Source organism: Grampus griseus (genome assembly GCF_964374135.1).
Source record: "Grampus griseus genome assembly, chromosome: 8".
Classification (NCBI taxonomy): domain Eukaryota; kingdom Metazoa; phylum Chordata; class Mammalia; order Artiodactyla; family Delphinidae; genus Grampus; species Grampus griseus.
The window spans coordinates 25,164,736-25,190,480 of NC_139002.1; the positions used below are offsets into that span (position 1 = coordinate 25,164,736).

Here is a 25,745-nt window from a genome sequence, read left to right on the forward strand (position 1 = left end):
TGGGAGGAAGACGCAAGAGGGAGGAGATATGGGGATGTATGTATATGTATAGCTGATTCACTTTGTTTTACAGCAGAAGCTAACACACCATTGCAAAGCAATTATACTCCAATAAAGATGTTAAAAAAAAAACCAAACTGAACAAGTGGTGGGCAGGCATAGGACAGACATTCTCCATTCCAAAAGGAATAAACTGGAGAGAAAAAAGGCATCACAAGTAAGTCCCAGCAAATCAAAAACTAGCAGGGGAAAATATCATTATACTTTAAGGCTTGAGAATAATCCTCTTTGGCTTGATGCTTTGTTCTTTAGGCCAGCCAGGGTGGCCCTGCCTTCCTGGTTTACCAGGGTGATGGCCCTGCCTTCTTGGTCCTGTTTGACTTTAACATATAAATTTGGAGGGAACACAATTCAGCCCATAAAAAATTTCTATGGTAAAAATATAATCAATCAATTTGATAGAGAGAGACTGGGAGACAATGGATTAATTTATGTCAGGGAAGTCTTGTCTGAATATGTGACATTGGACCTGAGACTATGCTGAGATTATGCTCCAATAATCTGGAGGCAGATTTTTCCAGGCAGAGGAAATAAGACAGGCTTGGAATTTGAGAAATAGAAAGAAGAGTACCATGTGCAAGTTGAAGAGACAGGCAGGAGTATTGTAAACCAGAGTGAGGAGCCTAAACTTTATTCTAAATATAACAGGCAGCATTGGAGGCTTGTAAGCAGGAGAGTGGCCTTATTTCATAGGCATTTTGGCATTAACTGTACAGAAGCAAGAATAGAATATGTAAGAAGATATGGGAGTCTACTGCAGTGGTCTAGACTAGAGATTTTAGTGGTTTGGCCTTCAGTGGTGGACATAGAGAAAAGTTAGTGAATTTAAGATATATTTTGGAAATGGAAAAAGACTGGCTATTGGATTGAATGGGGAGGATAAGAGAAAAGGAGCATTCTTAGCTTGAGAACTGATTGAGGTTCTCTATACTGGGATGGGAGTGAATGGGAAAAGAGTAGGAAATGGGGAAACAAAGAGTTTTGTTTGGGCCACTTTTGAGATGCCTTTAAGATTTCCTCATGGAAATGTCAAGTAAGCAGTTAGATATATGAATCTGGAGCTCTGGGGACACCAGTATTGGAGTTAAAAATTTGGGAGTTGTCAGCCTACGGATGGTATTTAAAACCATGTAACTAAACAATAAGGTATAGTTATGGTTAATTACATACTTTAAATTTCTTCAGATGATTTTTTGGTTCCCTTATTTAAAAAAAATTTTTTTTTGTTCAACCCCACGTCTGTTTCCTTTTCACCGATGCTTAACTAATTATTTCAGAGGTTGGACTATCTCAGGAAAAAAGATTCAGACAATAGTAGTGGCAATAGTATATATTTAGTAGGCCCTACAAACAAGATCTTTTACTTAAAAATTTTTTTTTTAATATTTTGGCCTTGCTGTGCGGCCTGTGGGATCTTAGTTCCCTGACCAGGGATCGAACCTGGGCCCCCTGCATTGGAAGCATGGAATTTTAACCACTGGACCACCAGTGAAGTCCCAAGATCTTTTAAAATAAGGGTTTTCTCCCAGCTTTACAGAGATATAATTAACAAAGAAGTTTGTATGAGTAAAGCATACAATGCGATGATTTGATATATGTATATATTCTGAAACGACTGCCACATTAAGGTTAGTTAACACATCCATCACCTCACATAGTTACCATTTTTTGTGTGTGGTGAGAACATTTAAGATCTACTCTCTTAGCAGATTTTAAGTTTACAATAAAGTATTGGTAACTTGTCACCTTGCTGTACATTATATCCCCAGAACTTATTCATCTTATAACTGAAAGTTTGTACTCTTTGACCAACATCTCCCCATTTCCCCCAGCACCTGGTAACAACCATTCTACTCTGTTTCTATGAGTTAGTTCAACTTTTTTAGATTCCACATAGTGGAATTATTTTAAGACCATGCAAAGTTTGTCTTTCTCTGTCTGACTTACTTCAGTTATCATAATGCCCTTGAATTTCATTCATGTTGTTGCAAATGGCAGTATTTCTTTTTATGGCTGAATAATATTCCATTGTATTAAAATAAGGCTTTTAAAATATGGGCTTTGAGATGAACTTAAATACAGATTACACTTGGAAAGTTCCCATTTACTTTTCATAAAAATGACTTCAGGAATTAGGGGGATCAAGATGGCATAGTAGGAGGTCATGGAGCTCACCTCCCCCCTATAAACACAGCAAAAATACATCTACATGTGTAACAATTCTCATGGAAAACTAACTGGAAAAACTGACAGAACTCCTATACAACAAAAGCTGCAGGAAAGATTGCCACATAATTGGATAGGATGAAAAAAAGGCATCAGGTTGGACCTGAGCCCCTGGGAGGGATCTGTAAGGAAGAGAAAGTCCACACAGGGGGACCCTCATTCTGGGAAGTGAGCAGGTCAACCCACAATCTGAGCATCCCAGTCCTAGGGTCTTGCCTGCAAGGCCTCTTGCCTGCTGGGAAATCTGCTGAGACAGACAGAAGGGCTGGAGAAGCCTGGTTTTTATTTGTGAGGAGTGCACACATGCTGGCTTGTTAACAATCAGGGCAGAAAGAGCATTGCACTGGCAGCTGCTGCTTTGCTGCACTTATCAATTCCAAGGCACAACACTCTGGCCCTGCTCACTCCACACCACAGCCTGGCAAAAGATCTGGGCAAAGATTTTGTCTAGCTATGTGGAGACATATTAGGGCGCCTGAGGTGTGATCCAGGTGAACCTTGGAGCCCATTGTCAGCATGTGCACAAGGTGGGGAGGGGCTGCCCTGAACATCTTCAGTGTATGCACAGGGCAGTACCACAAGAGGGCACAGTGGCTAAGCTCTGCATCTTGGGCAGACAAGCCATGGGCAGGAGTACTCAATGGTTTGTTTTCCAGTGAGGGCACTTAGGCCCTGCCCACTCCATACCACAGCTTACAATAGATCTGGAGCAGACAAGTCCTGGGAGAAGTCTGCCGCAGAGGCAGCCCAGATCTCGGGGCAGAAGAGCCACCTTAATTCCTGCAGTCACAATGCCCTGACCCCCTGTGCCCTGTGTAGTCACAATGCTACTCCAAACCACAGCCTTGCACTAGATCTGGGATGAACACAAGAGAAAAAGAGATGCAACATTGGGCTGCTTCTGAGTGGAACCACAGATGCTACACAGGTGGCACATAGGTCCTCTGTGATCATATGGGCTTCACTTCCTTCAGCAATCACATCCTTTGTGTCAGGCCTTGCACTCAAGGGCAATGGAGCCTGATAGAACCTGAGCCTCAGGGCTTCTACTCCAAAAACTGGGGAGCAGAACTTGCCCCTGACAGGGCTGTGATAGCAACAGAGCACAGAGGAAGCCCTGCCTCATTCCTGCACAAGGTTTAAATCCCCTAACACCAACCACACCCATTCTGCACGGCATCCATAACAAAACCAGCCCTCACACAAAAAATACTGGACACACACAGTCTACATAGGGATGGCCCCACATAAAAACACCCCTTCAAGACCAGAGTAGATAACTGGTTCTCTTAAATTCAGAGACAGAAAAAGTTAAGTAAAATGAAAAGGCAGAGGAACTACTCCCAATTAAAAGAATAAGAGAAATCTCCTGAAAAAACAATGAATGAAACAGACCTCACCAGTCTACTAGACCCTGAGTTCAAAAATGAGGTAATAAAAATTCTAAATGAATTTAAAAGATTTTCAATGGAAATGCAGATCACTTTAACAAGGAATTAGAAACCAAAAAAATGAACCAATCAAAAACAGACAATTCAATTGTCATGATAAAAACCAATAGAGAAGCAATAAGTAGCAGACTAAATGACACTGGAGAACTAACAAGTGATCTGGAAGACAGAATAATGGAAATCACCCAATCCAAACAGTACACAGAAAGACAAATTAAAAAAAAAAAAAAGAAGAAAGTAACATACAAGATCTATGGGATAATATAAAGCATTCCAACCTACGCATAATAGGGGTTTCAGAAGGAAAAGAGAGAGAGAAGGGGATTGAAAATGTATTTGAAGAAATTATAGCTGAAAACTTCCCAAACTTAAAGAAGAAGGAAACAGATATCTAGGTATAGGAAGCACAGAGGGCCCCAAAACAGATGTACCTAAACAGACTCACACTAAGACATATCATGATTAAAATGTCAAAAGTTAAAGATAGAGAGGATTATAAAGGCAGCAAGAGAAAAACAAAGAGTCAGTTAAAAGGGAATCCCCATAAGGCTATCAGCTGATTCCTCTGCAGGAACTTTATAGGCCAGGAGGGAGTGGCATTATATATTTAAAGTCCTGAAAGAGAAAAACCTGCAACCTACGGTACTCTACCCAGCAAGATTATCATTTAGAATAGAAGGAGAAAGAAATAATTTCTCAGAGAAGCAAAAACTAAAAGAATTCAGCAATACTTAACCTACCCCAAAAGAAATATTGAAGGGTCTTCTCTAAATAGAAAAGAAGCAAGAGTCTACGGGAAAGGGGAAATCACAATAGGAAAGGCAAACATATAAAAGGTTGAAAATCACTTAAATAAGCCAGAACATAGATTAAAAAACAACTTTAAAAATTGTAAAATGACTTTTAACTACAATTAATAGTAAAAACATAAGCATGAAGGTTTAAAATAGGACATCAAAGTCACAAAATGTGGGAGAAAGGAGGATAAAAATGTAGATCATTTAGACTGTGTTTTAACTTGAATGACTATCAGTTTAAAGAAAATAGATATAGTTATGGGTCAACATACTTGAACTCCATGGTAAGCACAAATAGAAAACATACAATACATTCACAAAAAACAAAAAGGAAAGAACTCAAGCATACTACAAAAGAAAATCATCAAACCACAAAAGGAAAAACAACAAGGAGAACAACAAAAGAGAACTACAAAGACAACTGGAAAACAAGGATTAAAATGGCAATAAGTACATACCTATCAATAATTACTTTAAATGTCAATGGACTAAATGCTCCAATCAAAAGACACAGAGTGGCAGATTAGATAATAAAACAAGAAACTATGATATGCTGACTACAAGAGACTCACTTCAGGGTGAAAGACACAAACTAAAAGTAAGGGGATGGAAAAAGATATTTCATGCAAATGGAAATGGCAAGAGAGTGAGGGTAGCAATAAACATATCAGACAAAATAGACTTTAAAACCAAGGCCATAAAAAAGACAAAGAAGAGCATTATCTAACGATAAAGAGATCAATACAAGAAGAGGATATTACACTCATTAACATATATGCACCCAATATAGGAGCACCTAACTATACAAAGCAAATACTAACAGACATACAGGAAGAAATTGACCATAATACAATAATAGTAAGAGACATTAACACCTTACTGACATCAATGGAGAAATCATAAGGCAACAGAGATCCTAAATGGCACAATTGACCAGTTGGACTTAATTTATATCTACAAGATCCTACATCCAAAAAAAAACAAAAACAAAAACGAAAACAAAACCAAAATACAGATTCTTTTCAAGTATGCATGGAACCTTCTCTAGGATAGAGCACATACTAGGTCACAAAACAAATCTCAACAAATTTAAAAGGATAGAAATTATTTCAAGCATTTTCTCTGAACATAACTGTATGAAACTAGAAATTAACACAGAAAGAAAACTGGGAATAGAATAAACACATGGATAGTGAACAACATGCTACTACAAATGGGTCAATGATGAAATCAAAGAAGAAATCAGAAAATACCTTGAGACAAATGAAAATGAAAACACAACCTTATAAAATTTATGGGAGGCAACAAAAGCAATTCTAAGAGAGAAGGTCATAGTGATACAGGCCTTCCTGAAGAAACAAGGAAAATCTCAAATAAACAACCTAACTTACCACCTAAAAGAATTAGAAAAAGAAAAAACAAAACCCAAAAGCCCATAGTCATCAGAAAGAAGGAAATAATAAAGATCAGAGAGAAAATAAATAAAATAGAAATTAAAAAGCAATAGAAAATATCAGTAAAAACAAGAACTGGTTATTTGAAAAGGTAAATGAAATCAACAAACCTCTAGCTAAGCTCACCAAGAAGAAAAGAGAGATGACCCCCCAAAAAAATAAAAACAAAATAAGAAATGAAAGAGGAGAAATAATAACTGATGCCACAGAAATACAAAAAATAATGAGGGAATACTATGAACAGTTATATGCCAACAAATAGGACTACCTACAAGAAATAGACAAATTTCTAGAAACATACGGCCTGCCAAAATTGAGTCAAGAAGAAACAGATAGTTTGAACAGACTGATCACTAGCAGTGAAATAGAGTCTGTAATAAAAAACTCCCTGCAAACAAAAGCCCAGGACGGGACAGCTTCACTGGGGAATTGTACCAAACGTAAAAAGAAAAACTTATACCTATCCTTCTTCAACAATTCCAAAAAATGGAAGAGGAGGGAACACTCCCAAATTCATTCTGTGAAACCACTATCACCTTGATACCAAAACCACACAAAGACACTACAAAAAAATATAAATTACAGGTCAATATCCTTGATGAATACAGAATCCTTAACAAAATAGTAGCAAATCAAATCCAACAATACTTAAAAAGATCATACACCATGATCAATTTGGATTCACTCCAGGGATGCAAGAATGGTTTGGCATAAGCAAATCAATCAATGTGATACACCACATTAGCAAAAGGAAAGACATAAACCACAAGATTATCTCAATAGATGCAAAAAAAAAAAAAAGCATTGGACAAAATTCAACATCCATTCATGATAAAAACTCTCACCAAAATGGGCATAGAGGGAACGTATCTCAACATAATAAAAGCCATTTATGGCAAACGCACAGCCAACATAATCCTCAATGGTGAAAAGCTGAAAGCCTTCCTGCTAAATTCAGGAACAAGACAAGGATGCCCAACTATCTCTATTCAACATAGTATTAGAAGTCCTAGCCACAGCAGCCAGACAAGAAAAACAAATAAATAGTATACAGATTGGAAGGGAAGAGGTATAAATGTCACTATTTGAAGATGACATGATACTTCATATAGAGAACCCTAAAGTCTCCACACAAAAACTGTTAGAACTAATAAATAAATTCAGCAAGATAGTGGGATACTAGATTAATATACAGAACTCTGCTGCAATTCTTTACAACTAATAACAAAATAACAGAAAGAGAAAGTAAAAGAAAATAATCCTTTTTAGAATTGTGTCCAAAAACAAAAACAAAACAAAACAAAACCAAGGAATAAACTTAACCAAGGAGATGAAAGACCTATACACTGAAAACTATAAAACATTGATCATGGAAATTGAAGATGATTCAGAGGAATGGAAAGATATCCCATGCTCTTGGATTGGAAGAATTTACATTGTTAAAATGGCTATACTACTCAAAGCAATCTGCATATTTAATGCAATCCCTATCAAAATACCCAGGACAATTTTCACAGAACTGGAACAAATAATCCTAAAATTTATATGGAATCACAAAAGGGCCAGAATTGCCAAAGCAATCCTGAGGAAAAACAATAAAGTTGGAGGCATAACAGGTTCAGACTTCAGACTATATTACAAAGCTCCAGTAATCAAAACAGCATGATGTTGGGACTTCTCTGGTGGCACAGTGGTTAAGAATCCACCTGCTAATGCAGGGGACATGGGTTCAAGCCCTGGTCCAGGAAGGTTCCACATGCCATAGAGCAACTGAGCCCGCATGCCACAACTACTGGAGCCAGTGTGCCTAGAGCTGTGCTCTGCAACAAGAGAAGCCACTACAATGAGAAGTCTGCACACCTTAATGAAGAGTAGCCCCCACTCACATCAACTAGAGAAAGCCCACGCACAGCAATGAAGACCCAACACAGCCAAAAAAATAAATATATAAATAAATTAATTAATTTTTTTAAAAAACAGCATGGTATTGGCACAAAAATAGACATATAGATCAATAGAACAGAATATAGAGCCCAGAAATAAACCCAGGCATCTGTGGTCAATTAATCTATGACAAAGGAGGCAAGAATATACAATAGAAAAAAGATAGCCTCTCCAACAAGTGGTGTTGGGAAAGCTGGACAGCTACATGTAAATCAATGAAATTAGAACTCTCCCTCACACCATATACAAAAATAAACTCAAAATGGTTTAAAGACTTAAATATAAGACATGACACCATAAAACTTCTGGAAGAGAACATAGGCAAAACTTTCTCTGACATAATTGTAGCAATATTTTCTTAGATCAGTCTCCTAAGGCAAAACAAATAAAAGCAAAAATAAATGGGACCTAATCAAACTTAAAAGCTTTTCATAGCAAAGGAAATCAACAAGACAAAACAACCTACAGAATGGGAGAAAATATTTGCAAATGATGCGAATGATAAGGGGTTAATATCCAAAAATATGCAAACAGCTCATACATAACTCAATATCAAAAAACCCCAAACAACCCAATTAAAAAATGAGCAGGAGACCTAAATAGAAAAATTTCCAAAGACATACAGATGGCCAACAGGGACATGAAAAGATGCTCATTGTCACTAATTATTAGAGAAATGCAAATCAAAACCACAATGAGGTATCACCTCACACTGGTTAGAATGTCTATCATCACTAAGTCTACAAATAATAAATGCTGGAGAAGATTTGGAGAAAAGGGAATACTCCTACACTGTTGGTGGGAGTGTAAATTGGTGCAGCCACTATGGAAAACAATATGGAGTGTCCTTAAAAAACTAAAAATAGAGCTACCATATGATCCAGCAATTCCACTCCTGGGTATATATCTGGAAAAAATGAAAAGTCTAACTCAAAAAGATACATGCACTCCAATGTTCATAGCAGCACTATTTACAATAGCCAAGACATGGAAACAACCCAAGTGCCCATCAACAGTTGATTACTTTAAGAAGATGTGGTACACACACACACACACACACACTGGAATATTACTCAGCTGTAAAAAAGAATGAAATATTGCCATGTGCAGCAACATGGATGGATGGACTGATATACTCAGTGAAGTAAGCCAAACAGAGAAATACAAATACTACAAGATAACAGTTATATGTGGAATCTAAAAAATAAAACAAATGAATCTAGGGAATTCCCTGGTGGTCCAGTGGTTAGGACTCCATGCTCCCACTGCAGGGGGCACAGGTTTGATCCCTAGTTGGGGAACTAAGATCCTGCAAGCCTCGTGGTGCAGCCAAAAAAGAAAAAAAAAAAAAAAAAAAGAATCTGTATACAAAACAGAAACAGACTCATAGACATAGAAAACAAACTTATGGTTACCAAAGGGGAGACGGAGGGAGAGAAAGACAAATGAGGAGTACAGGATTAACAGATACAAACTACTATACCTAAAATAGATAAGCATCAAGGATTTATTGTAGAGCACAGGGAACGATATTTGATATCTTGTTATAACCTGTATTGGAATATAATCTGAAAAAATATATAACCGAGTTGCTTTGCTGTACACCTGAAACTAACACAATATTGTAAATCCACTATATTTCAAATTTTTATAAATGACTTCAGTTTATCTTAAACGTTGGTTCCAGTTTAAGGGAGTCTTAAATATTGATATCTGCTTTAGAATTTTTCTTCTTTTTGATCCTTTTCAATAAAAATGTTGAAGTTCATTACTATTATGGTATTTTTAGTATTCAAATATGCCTCTCAGGGACTTCCCTGGTGGTCCAGTGGCTAAGGATCTGCCTTCCAACGCAGGGATGCCGGTTCGATCCCTGGTTGGGGAACTAAGATCCCACATGCCACAGGGCAACCAATCCCGTGCACTGTAGAGCCCCCGCACCACAAGTAGAGAGAAGCCCGCACACTGCAACAAAAAGCCCATGCGCCACAACAAAAGATCCCGCATGGAATCTCTCCTGGTGGCACAGTGGTTAAGAGTTCGCCTGCCAATGCTTTTTGAGAAGCATTTTCTGTTTAGAAAATACATATAACTTTGCGCATAACTTTAGAATCCACATTAGTGGTCGACTACGTTTCCTGGCCCCATTTTCCTGTGGGGGTAATATGTTGAGCCAAACATGACTTACTGAAAAATATCTAAATTGAATACTTTTCAAATTGCAAAAGTAGTATATGCCCATAGTAAAAACACAAAACAAAGATGTATAAAACAATTCTCCCTTATTCCCCTCCTCAACTCCCCCCCATTCCCACCACCCTCACAACTTAAACCTGTATCAATATCCTGGTGTGGGGCTTCCCTGGTGGCGCAGCGGTTGAGAGTCCGCCTGCCGATGCAGGGGACACGGGTTTGTGCCCCACTCCGGGAAGATCCTACATGCCGCGGAGCGGCTGGGCCCGTGAGCCATGGCCACTGAGCCTGCGCGTCCGGAGCCTGTGCTCCGCAACGGGAGAGGCCACAACAGTGAGAGGTCCGTGTACCGCAAAAAAAAAAAAAAAAAAAAAAAAAAAAAAAAAAAGCCTGGTGTGTATTCTTTCACACCCTTCTTTTGCTCATATAAACACAATTGAGCATAAAGATATGCATATAGATGTATATGTTTATATAAAGATATTAAGTTACTTGGTGTTTTTTACTAAAAAGGAATCATATTATACAATTATTCTGCAACTCTGCAACTTACTTTTTTCACTTGACAGTACCTCATGACCACTTACAAGTTAGTGTATATACTACATCTGCAATTGTTTCTTATGGTTGTTGCAACAAGTCACCACCAATTTAGTAGCTTAAAACAACACAAGTCTATTCTCCTACAGTTCTGGAAGCCAGAAGTCCGAAATCAGTTTTACTGGGCTACAGTTAAGGCTTAAGTCGGCAGGGCTACTTCCTTCTCAAGGCTCTAAACTTCTACTGGCTGACTTTATTCCTTGGCTTGTGGAGACCCCTCCATCTTCAAAGCTATCCCTCCAAGCTCTGCTTCCATTATCGTATCACCTTCTCTCTTCTTAAACAATTAAAAAAGAAATCATTTCATTTAAATTTTGGAGTTTCTGTAGTTGCTAAACTTGGGGTTCCTAAAGCTACATTTCATTTTTCAAAATCTATTTTCTTTCTTAGAATCTTCTCACAGCCTGCTCCCCACTCCTGCCGCCCGGACCTTGCCCGGGAAGGAGGTGGTCAGGAAAAAAACGGTCTCAACACCTTTCCTTTTGTCTTCCTGATCTCCTTTCCGGAAGTAGCAGTCTACCAGACCCACCAACGTCCTTTTTGTCAGTGAGTCAGGAACTTTTGGACCCCAGTTCCTAGTCCCTCCTTGGCCCGCAGAAGCATCGGAAGGCGTGACCCAGGCCCAGGACACCCTAGCTGAGCGCCAGGGGTTGACACTCTTCTCTAGCACCTCAGAGACAATTCTGAATATTGAAAGACAAACCAAACACACCCGTAAGGAAGGAGACACACCACAAGGACCAAGAAGACATGTTTCCGGCATCCCTTTACGGATAGGAAACATAGGATTTTACCTATGTTTTGCGAAAACAAGAAACACAGAACTAAGGCGTCTTCAGTTCTATTAGATGGGAAATATCTTTTATAAGTTAGTCAGAGGGAGGGAGACTAGGTCAAGAGAGGGGTCAGCCAGACCTTCCCAGTTAGCAAAGGTCAGGCAGTAGCTAAATCACTGCTTCTTAAGTTAGTACACGCTGGCATAACCTCGATTCACCTCATTTGCTGATTTTAAGTAAGGGACCATAAGAACTTGAAATGCATATTGGGTGTCAACCAACAGTGAAGCTCGACTGCCAAGGTGGAAAAAAAAAAGCGCCCTTTCTCCTCCTGCTCCTGGCCCCCCGAGGTGCCAGGTTGCAATCTGCAAATGTATTGTCTGGCCCTAGGGGCTTGACAGTTAATGATTTGCCGCAGAAGGAGCCCGCCGGCCGCGGTGCGAGAAGGACGCGAGCGAGCCCGGCAGCGCGGACTCACTGGCCGAGCCGAGCCGCCACCGGCAGCACAGGCACCGCCTCCCGTCTTCCGGGACCCGGCACGTCTAGGGGTTCCGGGCGCCGGAGACCGCGGGGCTCCCATGGAGGCCACCTCGCCGGCGGGATCCGCCCGCCCGCAGCCGCACGCGCAGGGAGCAGCGGGCGAGTCCGCCAGCCTGCTGCTCTGGATCAAGGGCAAACTCTTCACCTGGTGAGTGGAGGCCGCGCACGGCGACCGGCTGGGCGGCCGGCGCTGCTGGGAGCTCCCGGGTTCGCAAGTGGCGGCGGCAAGCACTGGGGTGCTGGTTCAGGCGGCTGAACATGTGCTGCAGGGATGTAGCTGTTTACTGGCTTTATGAAGCTCTTGGCGTCCCTCCCTTGACTCCCTCTTAGAAATCGTGGGGATGTATTTCAGAGGATTTGAGGGGAAATTCACTGTCTTGGCATTGTTAGGTCAATCCCCAGTGGCCTCCCAGCGGGGAGGGGACGAAGTCCCCAGGGATGCTGTGAAGGAGGGGTGCCCAGTCTCGGGCTTGGTAGGTGGGTGAGCTCCTCTTCCTGCCGCCGGTGCCCACATTCCCTGCTGCGGAGCCCGGCAGAGTGGGCGGGTGATCCCTCACTAACAGTTGAGTTCACCCAAGTGAGAAGTCTGTGTTGAGTTTTGTGGTGCCGCCCCGAGGAAATCCAGAGCCTGCCTCTTTCCCGGGCTGAGCGAGGCGACGTAGCCACCTTCGGGTCTGAGGTCCAGGGAAGCCTGCTTCTCTTGTCACTGTGTTACGTGGAAAATAGAGAGAAATGTGCTCAAGGGATCGGCAGAGACTCTGGGACAGGGAAAGCATTTCTGTGGTTACTGGACGACTCGCATCCTGGAAATACAGATAACTCAGGATCTAAATAATGAAAGCGAACGTTCACTGAGCATTCACTATGTCACGTACTGTGCTTAGCGATTTATATGGATACTATCATTTAATCCATACCATTTTATGAGATGGCACTGTTGTTATCCCTGCTTTGCTGATGGAGAAACAAAGAAGGCTAAGCAATTTCCCCAAGGCCATGCGATGACCTGTAAGGGGTGGCGCCTGCCAGCCCCAGTCTAAACTGGGCTTAACTACTCCTGGACGCTGGCACCCTTTTTTTTTTTTTTTTTTAAGGTTAACAAAGTGAATTTTCCTTTAAAGGTTGTGAAAACTGTCTTAAAAAGTCATACTATATTCAAAACTAGATCAATAATGGTGTATGTATTTTTTCATGTAAATAAGTTTTAAATAGCTGTGTGTGTTTAAAGGGCCAAAAATCACCTTGTATTATCCAGCTATATACAGTATGTCTGATAAATTTAGCCATAAGTTCTCAGCTGGGAGGCAGTGTAGTGTAATGTCTAAGGGTACAGATTCTGGACTCAAATCCTGTTTTTGTGCCACTTACCAGCTAGGTGACCTTGGGCAAGTCACTTAACTTCTCTGTGCCCCACTTTTCTTACTTGTAGAATGGGGATAATAACAGTACCTACCTTGTTGGGTTATTGTGGAGATTAAGTGGCTGATTACGCAGGAGTGGCAGACAGCCTTGTTCATGGTACTATGCATGGGTTAGTTTACACCCACCATCAGCCCTCCATTCCTGGGTGATAGGAAGATGTGGTGTTGCTTCAGGAGATGAGAAGCAACCCTGATGAGGAGACAGACAATATGGTGGATTAGTTGAGCAAGACATAACAAGGATTAGCAATAATTGTTTTTTTCCTAATGCTCTAATATTTTCAAAATCTGGTATGTTTTACCAGGAACATCTGATAGCTTCCTAGATAGAAGATTTCTTCTGTCTCTGAACAGACTTTCTTTGTGCCTCCCTTATGGATTTTTACTTTCTTCCCTGTGTGATAGCTATTTATGTGTATCTTGCATTCCTGATGGACGAAGTCCTTAACAGCAGAAATCAAGTCTTTTAAATTTTTGTATTTCCCACAACCCCATAAATGAATGAATGAGGGATGACTAAGGTTCTTGAGGCTTCCTTTCCATTCTGCCATACTCTCTACAGTCTTCCCTTTATTGATCTTTATTCTGAGGGTCTTGGGCTGGAGCTTTTTTTTTTTTTTGGTTGGCTGAGCTCTTTTGTTCATTAAGATTTTCAGTCCTGCCTCTGGCAACCATCCAAACATGAATTCTTGTTTGCAGTTTCTCCTTGTCTAACCCAGCAATCAGAAAAATGCAGTTTACCTGATATCCAGGACTTCTTATATTCGGTATTTTAAACTCTCAGTATTAAAACTCATCCCCTAAATTTGAGTTTAGCTCCATGAATCCCTAACCGTTATGGGATGGAGAGAGGTTGGTAAGTAGATGTGTTATCACTATATGGATAGGATATAAAGGAATAGTTTGTGACCACACAACTGGTTTCTACTCGTTTTACCAAAAGGGGGCAATAATACCTCTTTTGGCAACTGGGTACTAAATAACAGAGGAAAAGTTTAGGACCTTGAGCTGGTTCTGTTTTCATTATGAGAGGGATATATTCTAGGTAACACCAACTCCTGATATGCCTGCCTCAGTAGTAGACAGATAACTTTTTCTCTATGATTAAGAATATCAGGTCACTCGTTCAATAAAAATTTATTGAGGACCCACTACATGCCAGGCATTCATGATAATGAGCACTCTATGTTTCCAAGTAGATTCTGCTTGTAATTTCAGCTTTTGTCACTTATTGCTATCAACTCAAATGACAAATACTACGATAGGAGGATATGGATTTCCAGGAATACCTGAGGATATTTATTTAATCGTATGGATACTATCTAGCAGATTATATCCTAATGTATACTCTAATTCAAATATGAAAAAATGCATGTTTATTATAATGACTATCAAATTTATATCTCTAGCAAAAATTGTTAATTATTATTTCACATATTTGTCCTTTTCCCATCAAATAGATGGTAAGCTTTTTGAGGGCATAGGTTTTATCCCATTCTTTTCGTAGTACAGTGCAGGACATGTATTCATTCATTCAGTCTTTCATTCGATAAACCTTGAGCATCTATGATGTTCTAGGTTCTAGACTAGTCTCTGTGCTATTAAGATGAATAGGATATAGTTCCTGTTCCCAGAGAACTCATGATCAAATTATGGTAAGAAGTTATGATAAAAACATCATAAAAAAAAGAAGTTATGATAAGTACTGTAGAGGTGAGCACAAAGTACAGATGGCACAAAGTAGGCCAGAGATCATGTCCACCAGCATGAGGGAGCTCGACAGAGAAGGTGATCGGGAATTTGACGCATGAATGAGTTTTCCAGGTGGACTAGGTGAGGAAGGACAGTCCAGGCTTAGAGATGCCAAAGAGTATTTTGCTCAAGGAACTGCAAATAGCTTGGTTTGAGGGGGGCACAGTCTTGAGGAGGAATGAACAATAGTATTTGGTCAGTCTACACGTGTACTCCTTGTTACTGTCTAGTAAAGGGCCTGGCCCTTTGGTTCTTCTTTTCTGTTTGGTTTCCTCATTTCAAAGGTTAAGGCGCAGAAATTTGGAAGGAGTCATTTAGTGGTGTTTAACTGTACAGCCTTCATCTATTCACTCAACAAACATCTATTGAGCACTCACTGTGCACAACACAATCCTAAGCCGGTATGTAGCCCTCCTGAAAGGTACTGTAAATTGAAGAACTTTCTGTGGCCTTTGCAAGTGAGGGATTAGGGAGCTCTAGATCCTACCAGTCTCCAAAATATCTTCTCCCTTCCCCTTTAAATTTGCAAGATTAATTAATATCTGCTTCTTCTACTAGACTTCAGGAGGTAAGGAATCCAATCTAGTTTTGGTCACGATTGTATTCTCTGCCAAGTGTAGCGCTTACCTTGCAAATACATACACAATGAATACCAGATGTGACTATATGAATCCTTAATTCCAAATAGGAATTTTATAATAGATCACATCTCTTAAAAATTTTTTTTTTCTATTCAGCACTATATGTTTATGACCCAGTCATGTTTTGTTCCTCTACTCCATCGTTTTTCAATCTCAGCCTTATTGACATTTTGGGTCAAATAATTCTTTGCTCTGGGGGCTGGCCTGTACATCGTGGGATGTAGCAGTATCCCTGGCCTCTACCCTCTAGATGCTAGTATAGCACTCTCTCCACCTCCTTACCTCTGAGTTGTGATAATCAAAAATCTTTCCAGACATTGTCAGATGTTTCTTGGGGGACAAAATGACCCTTGTTGAGAATCACTGATCTAGCCTGTTGTTTCTAACTATCTGTGGTTCCATGGTCCTTCAGTGATGGACACTCAGATAGTTTCCAACTCCCAGCCACAAACAACACTGGTGAGCATTCTCATACATGTCCCCTTGTGTACTGGGGAAGAGTCAATGGCCAGGCCTGGCCAAGTCCCTCCAGGTGGCTTTAGGTAGAAGGGAGGGGATGAATCCCAGAATGGAGAATCCTTGGGCATTACAAAACCACTGTTGATTGCTTTTGTTTGGCACCCCTCCATCAGGCTGTTCTGTGACCATGGCTTTATCACCAGCTGCTCTGGAAGAAGGAGGAGGCAGTCTTTCTAGGTTGTAACCCATTAGCCCTAGGAGCTTGGAGGGAGGTGGGTGGAGGAATGGCTCCTGGCTAGAAAGCCTGAACCTTTTTAACTTCTCAACACTGCAGGAAGTTGTTAAAGGGATAGGCAGTAATGCAATGTAGGGGAGAGGTAAGGGTTGACATTAAAAGCCTTCCACTTGGCCTCTGGCTGTTCTGTGCCCCGGGTATAGTCCTGTCCCTCCCCCAGACCAGTTCTAGGAATAACCTTTGGGTTATTCCTGCTTATCTCTGCTCCTTTCTTCAGGTTGATTTGGAGGAATATGAGATGGCTGCCAGTGCTTATTTCCCATCTTGACAGCATTTCCAGAATATTTCTGGAGTCCACCTTCCCCTCCAATCCTTATTATCACTACTTCAGTTTAGGCCTTTATCATTACTTGGACTTTTGTTGTAGCTTCCATCCATGCCTCCACCTACCCTAAATCATCTTATTTCACAGGAACCAGAGTAATGTCAAATAAAATTAAAGGGTACCAATAGCTGCCATCAAATGAGAATTTACCACCTATCAAGGTATCCTACTAACATTTCATCAGTCCTTATATAAAAAGTTTTTTTAGTCCCTTTATAGCATAGAAGTAACTTGCCTGAGGGCACATGGTTAGTGAGAGGCAGAGTTGAAATAGTTTCATTTGATTCCAAACCAGACTGTTTTACAGTACTGTCTCAGAAATCTCACTGCATCATGTTCAGGCTGAAATCTTTTGGCTTCCTCCCATCACCTGCATCAGTGGTTTGCAAATTGAGGGAGCTCTTGGGGTTCCCTGGAGACTCCTCTTGGTCCATTATGGGGGCAAGTTAGGAAACAGACGCTGGTGGCTCCTGGGCTGGCCTCTGGCCCCCACCAGTCTGTTGCTTTGCCTGGTTTATAGTTGGGCTTCTGTGCAAGATGTTTGAAGAAAGGGTTCTGCAGCTAAAACAAGACTGAGAGCCACTGGTTACTGGATGGAGCTCAAGCTGTGGCTGTTGCTACTGCTTCTGGCTGTTGTTCCCCTCCTCCCTCCTTCATTTTCTTCTTTACCTGAACACAATTATTATATTTTTAGTGGGTTTTATTATGGTAAAATATATATAACATAAAATTTACCATTTTAAGCATTTTAAGTGACATTAAGTATATTCAAAATGTTGTGCAACCATCACCGCTCTCCATTTCCAGAATTTGTTTATTATTCCAAACAGAAACTCTGAACCTGTGTAAACACTAACTCTGCATCCCCCTCTCCCCTCAGCCCCTGGTAACCACCATTCTACTTTCTGTCTCTACAAATTTGACTATTCTAGATCTCTTATATAAGTGGAATCATGCAATATTTGTCCTTTTGTGAGAACTCAAGGTTCTTGACGTGAACTGTAAGGCCCCCTATCACTGGCCCACTTCCCTCTCCAAGTTTATCTCCCAGAACATCCATCTCTCATGTGGCGGCCCAGCAATAACGGCATGCCTCTGAGTCCCTTGCTGTCTGCATCTTTACACCTGTACCTCCCTTCTTGAATGCCTTCCTATCTGACCTCATGGCTGCTTAAAGACTCTTTGTAGACAGAATCAAGTCAGGCAGTCTTCTTCCCTGGCTCCTTGCTGTACTCTGTTGGATGCCCTTCCTCTATGCCCTTCAGTTACCTGTTTCCTAACTCGTTACATTTACCATATTATGACAAAAAAGGTAATTTTCACTAGCCATAGCTGTGGAAGAAGCGAACTGGCTCTCAAGGTAACTGCTTGTGTATATAAGTTTTGGTAAGTTTGTTAAAAAGTTATAAAGCTTCCTTATATTATTATTTACTGAGGAACATCAGAGAAAATGAATCATTTCATGCAGGTGAATTTTACAGAAAACTTATGACCCACTCTTTTAAAGTATTAAAATTTACTTTTAAACCCAATTAAAATGACACTGTTTATGTAATGGATTACTCACTTCTGTTAATTAATTTATTCATAATTTTGGGCAGCAGTTCTTCAACATTTAATTGGTTTGTATCAAACAACTTTCTAGGGTAGGCCAACCCATTGAATTACTTAGTGGGTCCATTTGCAACTAATCCTGGAGATTTTACCAAGGGAAAAAAACCCATTATTTAGAAGTCTTCATGGTATATTTAAAACAGATATATGAGACTACTTGCCTTTTAATAAACAAAGTGCATTCAACATATCACCTTTTCTTCATGATTCAGGATCATCATTATGATGATTTTCTTTTTTTTGCGGAACGCGGGCCTCTCACTGTTGTGGCCTCTCCCGTTGCGGAGCACAGGCTCTGGACACGCAGGCTCAGCGGCCATGGCTCACGGGCCTAGCCGCTCTGCAGCATGTGGGATCTTCCCAAACCGGGGCATGAACCTGTGTCCCCTGCATCGGCAGGCAGACTTGCAACCACTGCGCCACCAGGGAAGCCCCATTATGATGATTATGATGATTAAAATTATTATTCTGAGTGGTTGTAATATAATCAGAGGTTAATTTTTTGTCTTATTTTTTTCTGACTTCTTTCTGACAGTTTTCACACATGATTTTTTTCTGTATTACTGAGCATATCTCTGAAAGTCTGCATTCTTACTAAATTATGACTTCTAACCTGTTAATGCTGTAGAAACCAGGTAACCCAGTTTCTTAGAATTGCTCGTAGTGAAAGTATAAATAGGCCCTGTATAAAGATTTAAATGGTTTTTATTTTAATAAATTATAAAAACTTTAAGTCCACAAATTTTGGGACATTTTTTTGGATGGTTACAGGAGTCTATGTTAATTAAAGTCATCAGATAAGTAATATGTCATAAAAACTTGGTTATTTATGCTAATGATGCAGAGAAAGATTCCATGAGAAACCACCTTTGAGTCCCAAACTTCTTTCTAGTCATTTCTTGGAAACCAGAGTATTTAAGGAACGTTTTAACTCAGTTTTTTCAGTCCAACAAATCCTACTGAGAGCTTGAGGCTAGTATTATTGAGAGCTTGAAGCTTAGAGCTTCCCGGAGCAGTACTGAACAAAAGAGTTTAGGAGAATATTTCTTAAGCTTTTCACTGTGGTATCAAGCCAGAGATAAAAAAAATAATAAAAGCTAATCTTTGTTGAGTAAAGTTTACTTAGTATACCTAGAGCAACTTCACTATTCCAGCACCTCATGTGGATTAACTCATGTAATCCTTACAATAATACTCTGCAGTAAGTATTATACTATCATTGCCAGCCTACTGAACACATTTGGAAGCTGAGGCACTGAGAGGTTAAATCGTATTCCCTAACAGGATTAGTCACACAGTAGTAAGGAAAGCAACCAGGTTTCATCTCCTCCATCAAGTCAGTCTGGCCACAGAGCCTGTGCTACTAACCAGTGTGGTGACCCTGCCTCCTATGAGCTGGGCAATAAACAGAAAAAAAAGGACTTGGAAAATTTACTCCCTAGGGTTTTTGCTCTGGGTTATTTGTATCGCCTTGGGGTGCCAGAGAGTATATAAAGTCACACGATAAATATAATGCTCTTTCTGGGGCATCATTTAATTTATTTTTTAGATTTCAGTTGCACAGAAGTGGATTAATCATAATCCCTGGCTCATGACACCCTTTCGTTGTTGGCCCATGAATAAGTTAATTTTTTTGTGTGCAGTAAGTTCCTGTATACCTACAACCAGCCTTAAAGGTAATTTTAATCTACCTATTAGTCATCTCCTCCTTCATATCCCTTCTTCCCCAACCAAAGATAATCACCATCCTGAATCCTCCTTTCACCATTTCCTTGCTCTCATTTTGATATAGTTTGGTACCTCTATGTATTTCTATATATAATCTGTTGGGATTTTTTTACCCATTGCTAACTTTCATCCATATTGTTACCTTATGCTGCAACACACTCCCTTTTGCTTCATATAATGTTCTTTCCTGTGAGTATACCACACTTTATTTACTCATTCTGTTGATGGGCATTTGGGCTTTTTTCTGTTTTTTGCAATAGTGAACAGTGAGCATTCTTCTACATGGCTCCTATTGATCACTTGTAAGAGCTTCTTTTATACACACACATGCACATATACATACATCTAGGAGGGGAATTACTGGATTATAGGGTATGTGATTGTTCAACTTTATAAAATAATGCCAAACTTTTTCCAAAGTGGTTGTATCAATTTACACTCCCACTAGCTGAGTATGAGAGGTCCTGTGAAACAAATAACCTTTCTAACACTTGATATTATCAGACTTTAAAATTTTTGACAGTCAGATGAATGTAAAAGAGTATCTCTTAATTTGCATATCCCTGATCACTAATGAAGCTGGGTCTCTGTGTATGTTTATTGGCCTTATTTGTTTCCACTTTTGAGAAATACTCATATTACCTGTGAAATACCCATATTTTGCTATTACTTTTATATTAAATAGTGTCTCTATACACAATGCAATTTATATAGATTTTAAAGATACCACCAGAGAGTTGAAAACATTGGGGCTTGTATCAGGTTCCCCACTAATGCTCATTTACTTCTCCTTGCCTGATAGTGGGGGTTCAGTTGAAAAGGCTGAGAGTAGTTGAGAGTTGGGAGGTGTAAATTAGGAGCAAATGAGTCAGATTAAGGAGGGGAATGAGTTTTTCTGGTTTGAGGCCTGTGGAGTGTTGAAAGACTCACATGACTCACAGGAAATCTCCCTTACACCTCCATTTGCCTCCCAGGCCCAGTCCTCAGGAACTTTCTAATTCAGGTTTAGACTCCTGTTTTCTTTTGGTGCCTGGCTGGTGTTTAAATAGTGTATTAGTTTGATTGTTAGCAGAGAAATCCAGCTCACCACTGTTGTAGGTAAAATAGAGGGTTTATGACTTCACAGAGTTCAAGGAGGGTAAAAGTGCCAAACCACAGAGAGCAGAGAAGCAGCTGGAGGCAGGAACCCAAACCACAGTGGGATTCTCTGCCTGTCTCTTTATTTGTGCTTTGCTTTCACTGTTGATTTCATTCTTCTAACTGCAGACCAGATGATTATCTTCATTTGAGAATTACATTTTACAGTTTAAACCACACAAAACAGAAAAAAACCCCAAACCCTCAAGTTTTGAAGTCTGTATTTTTGTTTGATAATCCACAAGGGATGTACATTTAGATTTTCCAATGGTTAAAAAAAAAAAAAAAACTTCTTCAAACTTCCTATTCAGCCTCAGCCTCAATGGGCAGGCAGTATTAGCAATTAAAAATTTTATGGGTCGTGGCTTCTTGGCTGCCCATTGAGAACAGGGTTAGTCTGTTTTCTTCCATGCATTTGCCAGACTGGGCTGGGTAGAGAGAGGGCTGTACATCTGTCACAGGGTCATAAACTCTAGTCATCTAGACTCTTGAAACAGCAGCACACTCATTACCCAATACTAATCCCATCCTTCTGAATCTACCCTTCCCCCATCCCTGAGCCCAAATTGTCAGCCCTCCTGGAGCTCCTGTTCCTAGCCTTTGGAGGGTGTTCACATTGGTGCCCCTCTTAGAATTCTCACACAGGAGACTGGGGAGAGGGAGAATCCTGGAGGTAGAGGCCATATCCTCTACATGTTGCCCACAGTTTAGTGCTGCCCCCTCCCCTCTTGTAGGCTGTAGGACTCAAGTTTCTCTGACCTGTGTCCAAAGAGAATAGGTGAGTTGAATATGTGTTTCAGACTTTCTTATTTCAGCCAATCAAAAATTGGAGGACAGAGGGAGGATATCATAAATAGATTTTATGTCATCTTATTTTCATTAGAACACCCCTTATTAAAATAATTAATTGTAGAACATATAATCAAATGAGTGTGTTAATGCCCATTGTTAGAGATGCAAGGTAATTTGTATCAGTTGGTCTCCCTGTATGGTATTATAATCCTCAATATTGTATATTTTATTTTTGTTCTTATCAGGGAGGCAGTGTGTAGCATGAGAAAATACAAACTGAACAGCTAAAACTCAGTTTCTCACCTATTCAATTGTACTTGTAATCCCTTTCTTACAAAAGTTTTTGTGAGATTTAAATGAAACAACATATATAAGCACTTAGTATGGCACCTGACACACAGTTATTTTTATTAAGCCACCTCACTTTTGTTAGGATAATAATAAAGGATTTTTGAGTTCATAATAAATGCAAGTAGTATCCCAACTGTCCTCAGTTTCAGTTACACATGGTCAACTGAGGTCTGAAAATATTAAATGGAAATTCCAGAAATAGACAATTCATAAGTTCTAAATTTCGTGCTGCTCTGAGTAGCATGATGAAATCCTGTGCCGTCTGCTCCATCCCACCTGGGACTTGAATCATCCCTTTGTCCTGCGTGTCCTGCCCATTAGTCACTTGTAGCATCTTGGTTATCAGATTGACTGTTCTTGTGTTCAAGTCACCATTACTTTACTTAAAAATGACCCCCAAATGAAAGAGTAGTGATGTTGGCAATTTGGATATACCACAGAGAAGCCATAAAGTGTTTTCTTTAATTGAAAAGGTGAAAGTTCTCTACTTAATAAGGAAAAAAATTGTCAGCTGAGGTTGCTAAGATATATGGTAAGAACAAATCTTCTAGATGTGAAGTTGTGAAGAAGGAAAAAGAAATGTGTGCTAGTGTTGCTGCAGCACCTTAAACTGCAAAAGCTACAGCCGCAGTGTGTAATAAATGCTCAGTTAAGATGGAAAAGGCATTAAAGGCATTAAATTTGTACCATAAGATATTCTGAGAAGGATCACATTCACATAACTTTTATAACAGTATATTGTTGTGATTGCTCTATTCTATTAGTTACTGTTGTTAACTTCATTTATAAATTAAACTTTATCGTAGGTATGTAGGTATAGGAAAAAACATAGCATATATAGGGTTTAGTACTATCCACGTTTTTGGGCTTCCACTGGGGTTCTTGGAATGTATCCCTCATGGATAAAGGGGAGGGGGCTACTGTACTTCCAATATAACAATGATTATGAGCCACACTGCTTGGGTTGCTCTCCAGGTTCTACCACTTACTAGCTGTGTGATATTGGGCAAGTTGCTTAATGTCTTGTGCCTCAGTTTCTTTATCTATAAAGAGCTATAAAAGTAGTACCTACCTGGGACTTCCCTGGTGGTCCAGTGGTTAAGACTCCATGCTTCCACTGCAGGGGGCACGGGTTGGATCCCTGGTTGGGCAACTAAGATCCCACATGCTGCATGGCGTGGACAGAAAAAAAAAAAATAGTACCTACCTTTAGGATTATTGGGAGGATTAAATGCATTAGGATTATGAAATTGTGAAATTGTTAGAACAGTGCTTTGTACATAATGTGCACTCAACAAGTGTCAGATATTGTTATTACTACTGTAAACAATAACAGTGGTAACAGTAATAATAGTAATGGTAACAATAGTAACAACAACAATAATAACAGTACTAGATATTGTGTGGATATGTATATAAGGGGGAGGCACAAAAATATCCGTGACAGTTTCTGCATTTATAATCTAGTAAAACAAATACAACAGGCATATAAAACACTACAGACAGGATGTAGAAAATGGGAAGGAAGTTTACAATGCAAATGCCGTAGGAGTTGAGAGGACATGATTCTGGAACTGGGCACCCTTCTTACTATCTTTCTTCCCACAATTATTTGATTTTCTTAGCATAGAGGAATGGAAAGAACACAGGCTTTAGAATCTTGTTTGGATTTTAATCTAGTGTTACTATCTGTTTGTCATATCAACTTGGTTAAAAAACTTTGAACTTTTGCAAAATTTTGCCTACATTTTAGGTTTGTATGAAAATCCAGTAAGATAATATATGTAAAAGCTCAATACAGTGACTGACACTTGTCTCCCTTTTATTGTATAGACAGTGAGTATTAATGTTTCCCTTGTATTCTTGACTACCTAGGAATCATGCAGGACATAATATGTAAGGAAATCACTGGATTTCCAATTTTTACTTTTGTTGGTTTGAATAAATCTAGTTTGGTAGATTCTGTCTTGATGGCATGGTTTCATTTTTTTCCCAGCAAATGATGAAAGTGTTTTAATCCAGGATGGCTCCTGATCAACTTTGTCTGAAGTTACTTAATAGGCTTTTTACTTGATGTGATTATCTTGTTACTAAGGCCATTCATTGAGATTAATGTAAATAGTTAAATAATATTATGATTCAAGTATGATTTTAAGTGTCATATGCAACTAAGTTGACTTGGTGTATTAGTTTTCTAGTGCTGTCATAACAAATTACCACAAATTTAGTAACTGAAGACAACACAGATTTATTATCTTACAGTTCCTTAGGGCAGAAATCTGACACAGGTCTCACTGGGCTAAACGCAAGGTGTCAGCAGGGTTTTGTTCTTTTCTGGAGGCTCTAGGGAGAGTGGATTTCTTTTCCTTTTTCAGTTTCTAGAGGATACCTGCATTCCTTGGCCTTTGGCCCCTTCCCCATCTTCAAAGCCAGCCACTTTGCATCTCTCTGACTTTTCTTCTGTAGTCATACCTTCCTCAACCACAGATGGGAAAGATTCTTCCTTTTAAGGACTCATCTCAATGTACTTAACCATAATCACATCTGCAAAGTCCCTTTTGCCATGTAAAAGGAAAAAAACTTCTGACAACAAATGTCAGGGTGGGGGTGCGTGGTTTTCTCACATCAACCGATTCTTCAACTCTCCAGACACAAATTGGGTGTCCTACAATTTAGTTTGACACTATTTGGAGCTAGTGCAGATGACGCAGGTTAAAGACTCAGTCCCAAAAGATTGCCCCCGTCCCCCAACCTCCCATTTCAGACACCACTCACAAGTCCCAGGTTGTCACCTTGTACTTCTGACCAACCAGCTATAAATCAGAGGTTCCCATAACCTCCTTCTCGGGTTTGATAATTTGCTAGAGTGGTTCACAGGACTCAAGAAAAGTTTACTTGTTAGATTACCAGTTTATTATAAAAAGATACAACTCAGGAACAGTAAGATAGAAGAAATGCATAGGGCAAGCTATGGAGGAGGGGGCATGGAGCTTCCATGCCCTCTCCAGGTACATCACCCTCCCAGCACCCCAATGTGTTCACCGACCTGGAAGATCTCTGAAAACCTTGGTTAGGGATTTTATGAATGCTTCGTTATGTAGGCACGAGTGATTAACTCATTGATCATTAGTGATTAACTCAGCCTCCAGCCCCTCTCCCCTCCCTGGGGGTGGAGCTGAAAGTTCCAGC

The 25,745-nt window shown here is 39.9% G+C and overlaps 1 protein-coding gene across 1 annotated transcript in view; it reads left to right on the forward strand.

The window, feature by feature from the left end:
* Positions 1-12,064: 12,064 nt before the first annotated feature.
* SLC35F2 (solute carrier family 35 member F2) overlaps positions 12,065-25,745 on the forward strand; it is a 49,374-nt gene continuing 35,693 nt past the window's right edge. The window contains exon 1 of the mRNA XM_082660798.1: positions 12,065-12,189. Within this exon, the coding sequence (XP_082516924.1) occupies positions 12,080-12,189 (110 nt within the window). The 5' untranslated portion in view covers positions 12,065-12,079. The remainder of the gene's footprint in view (positions 12,190-25,745) is intronic.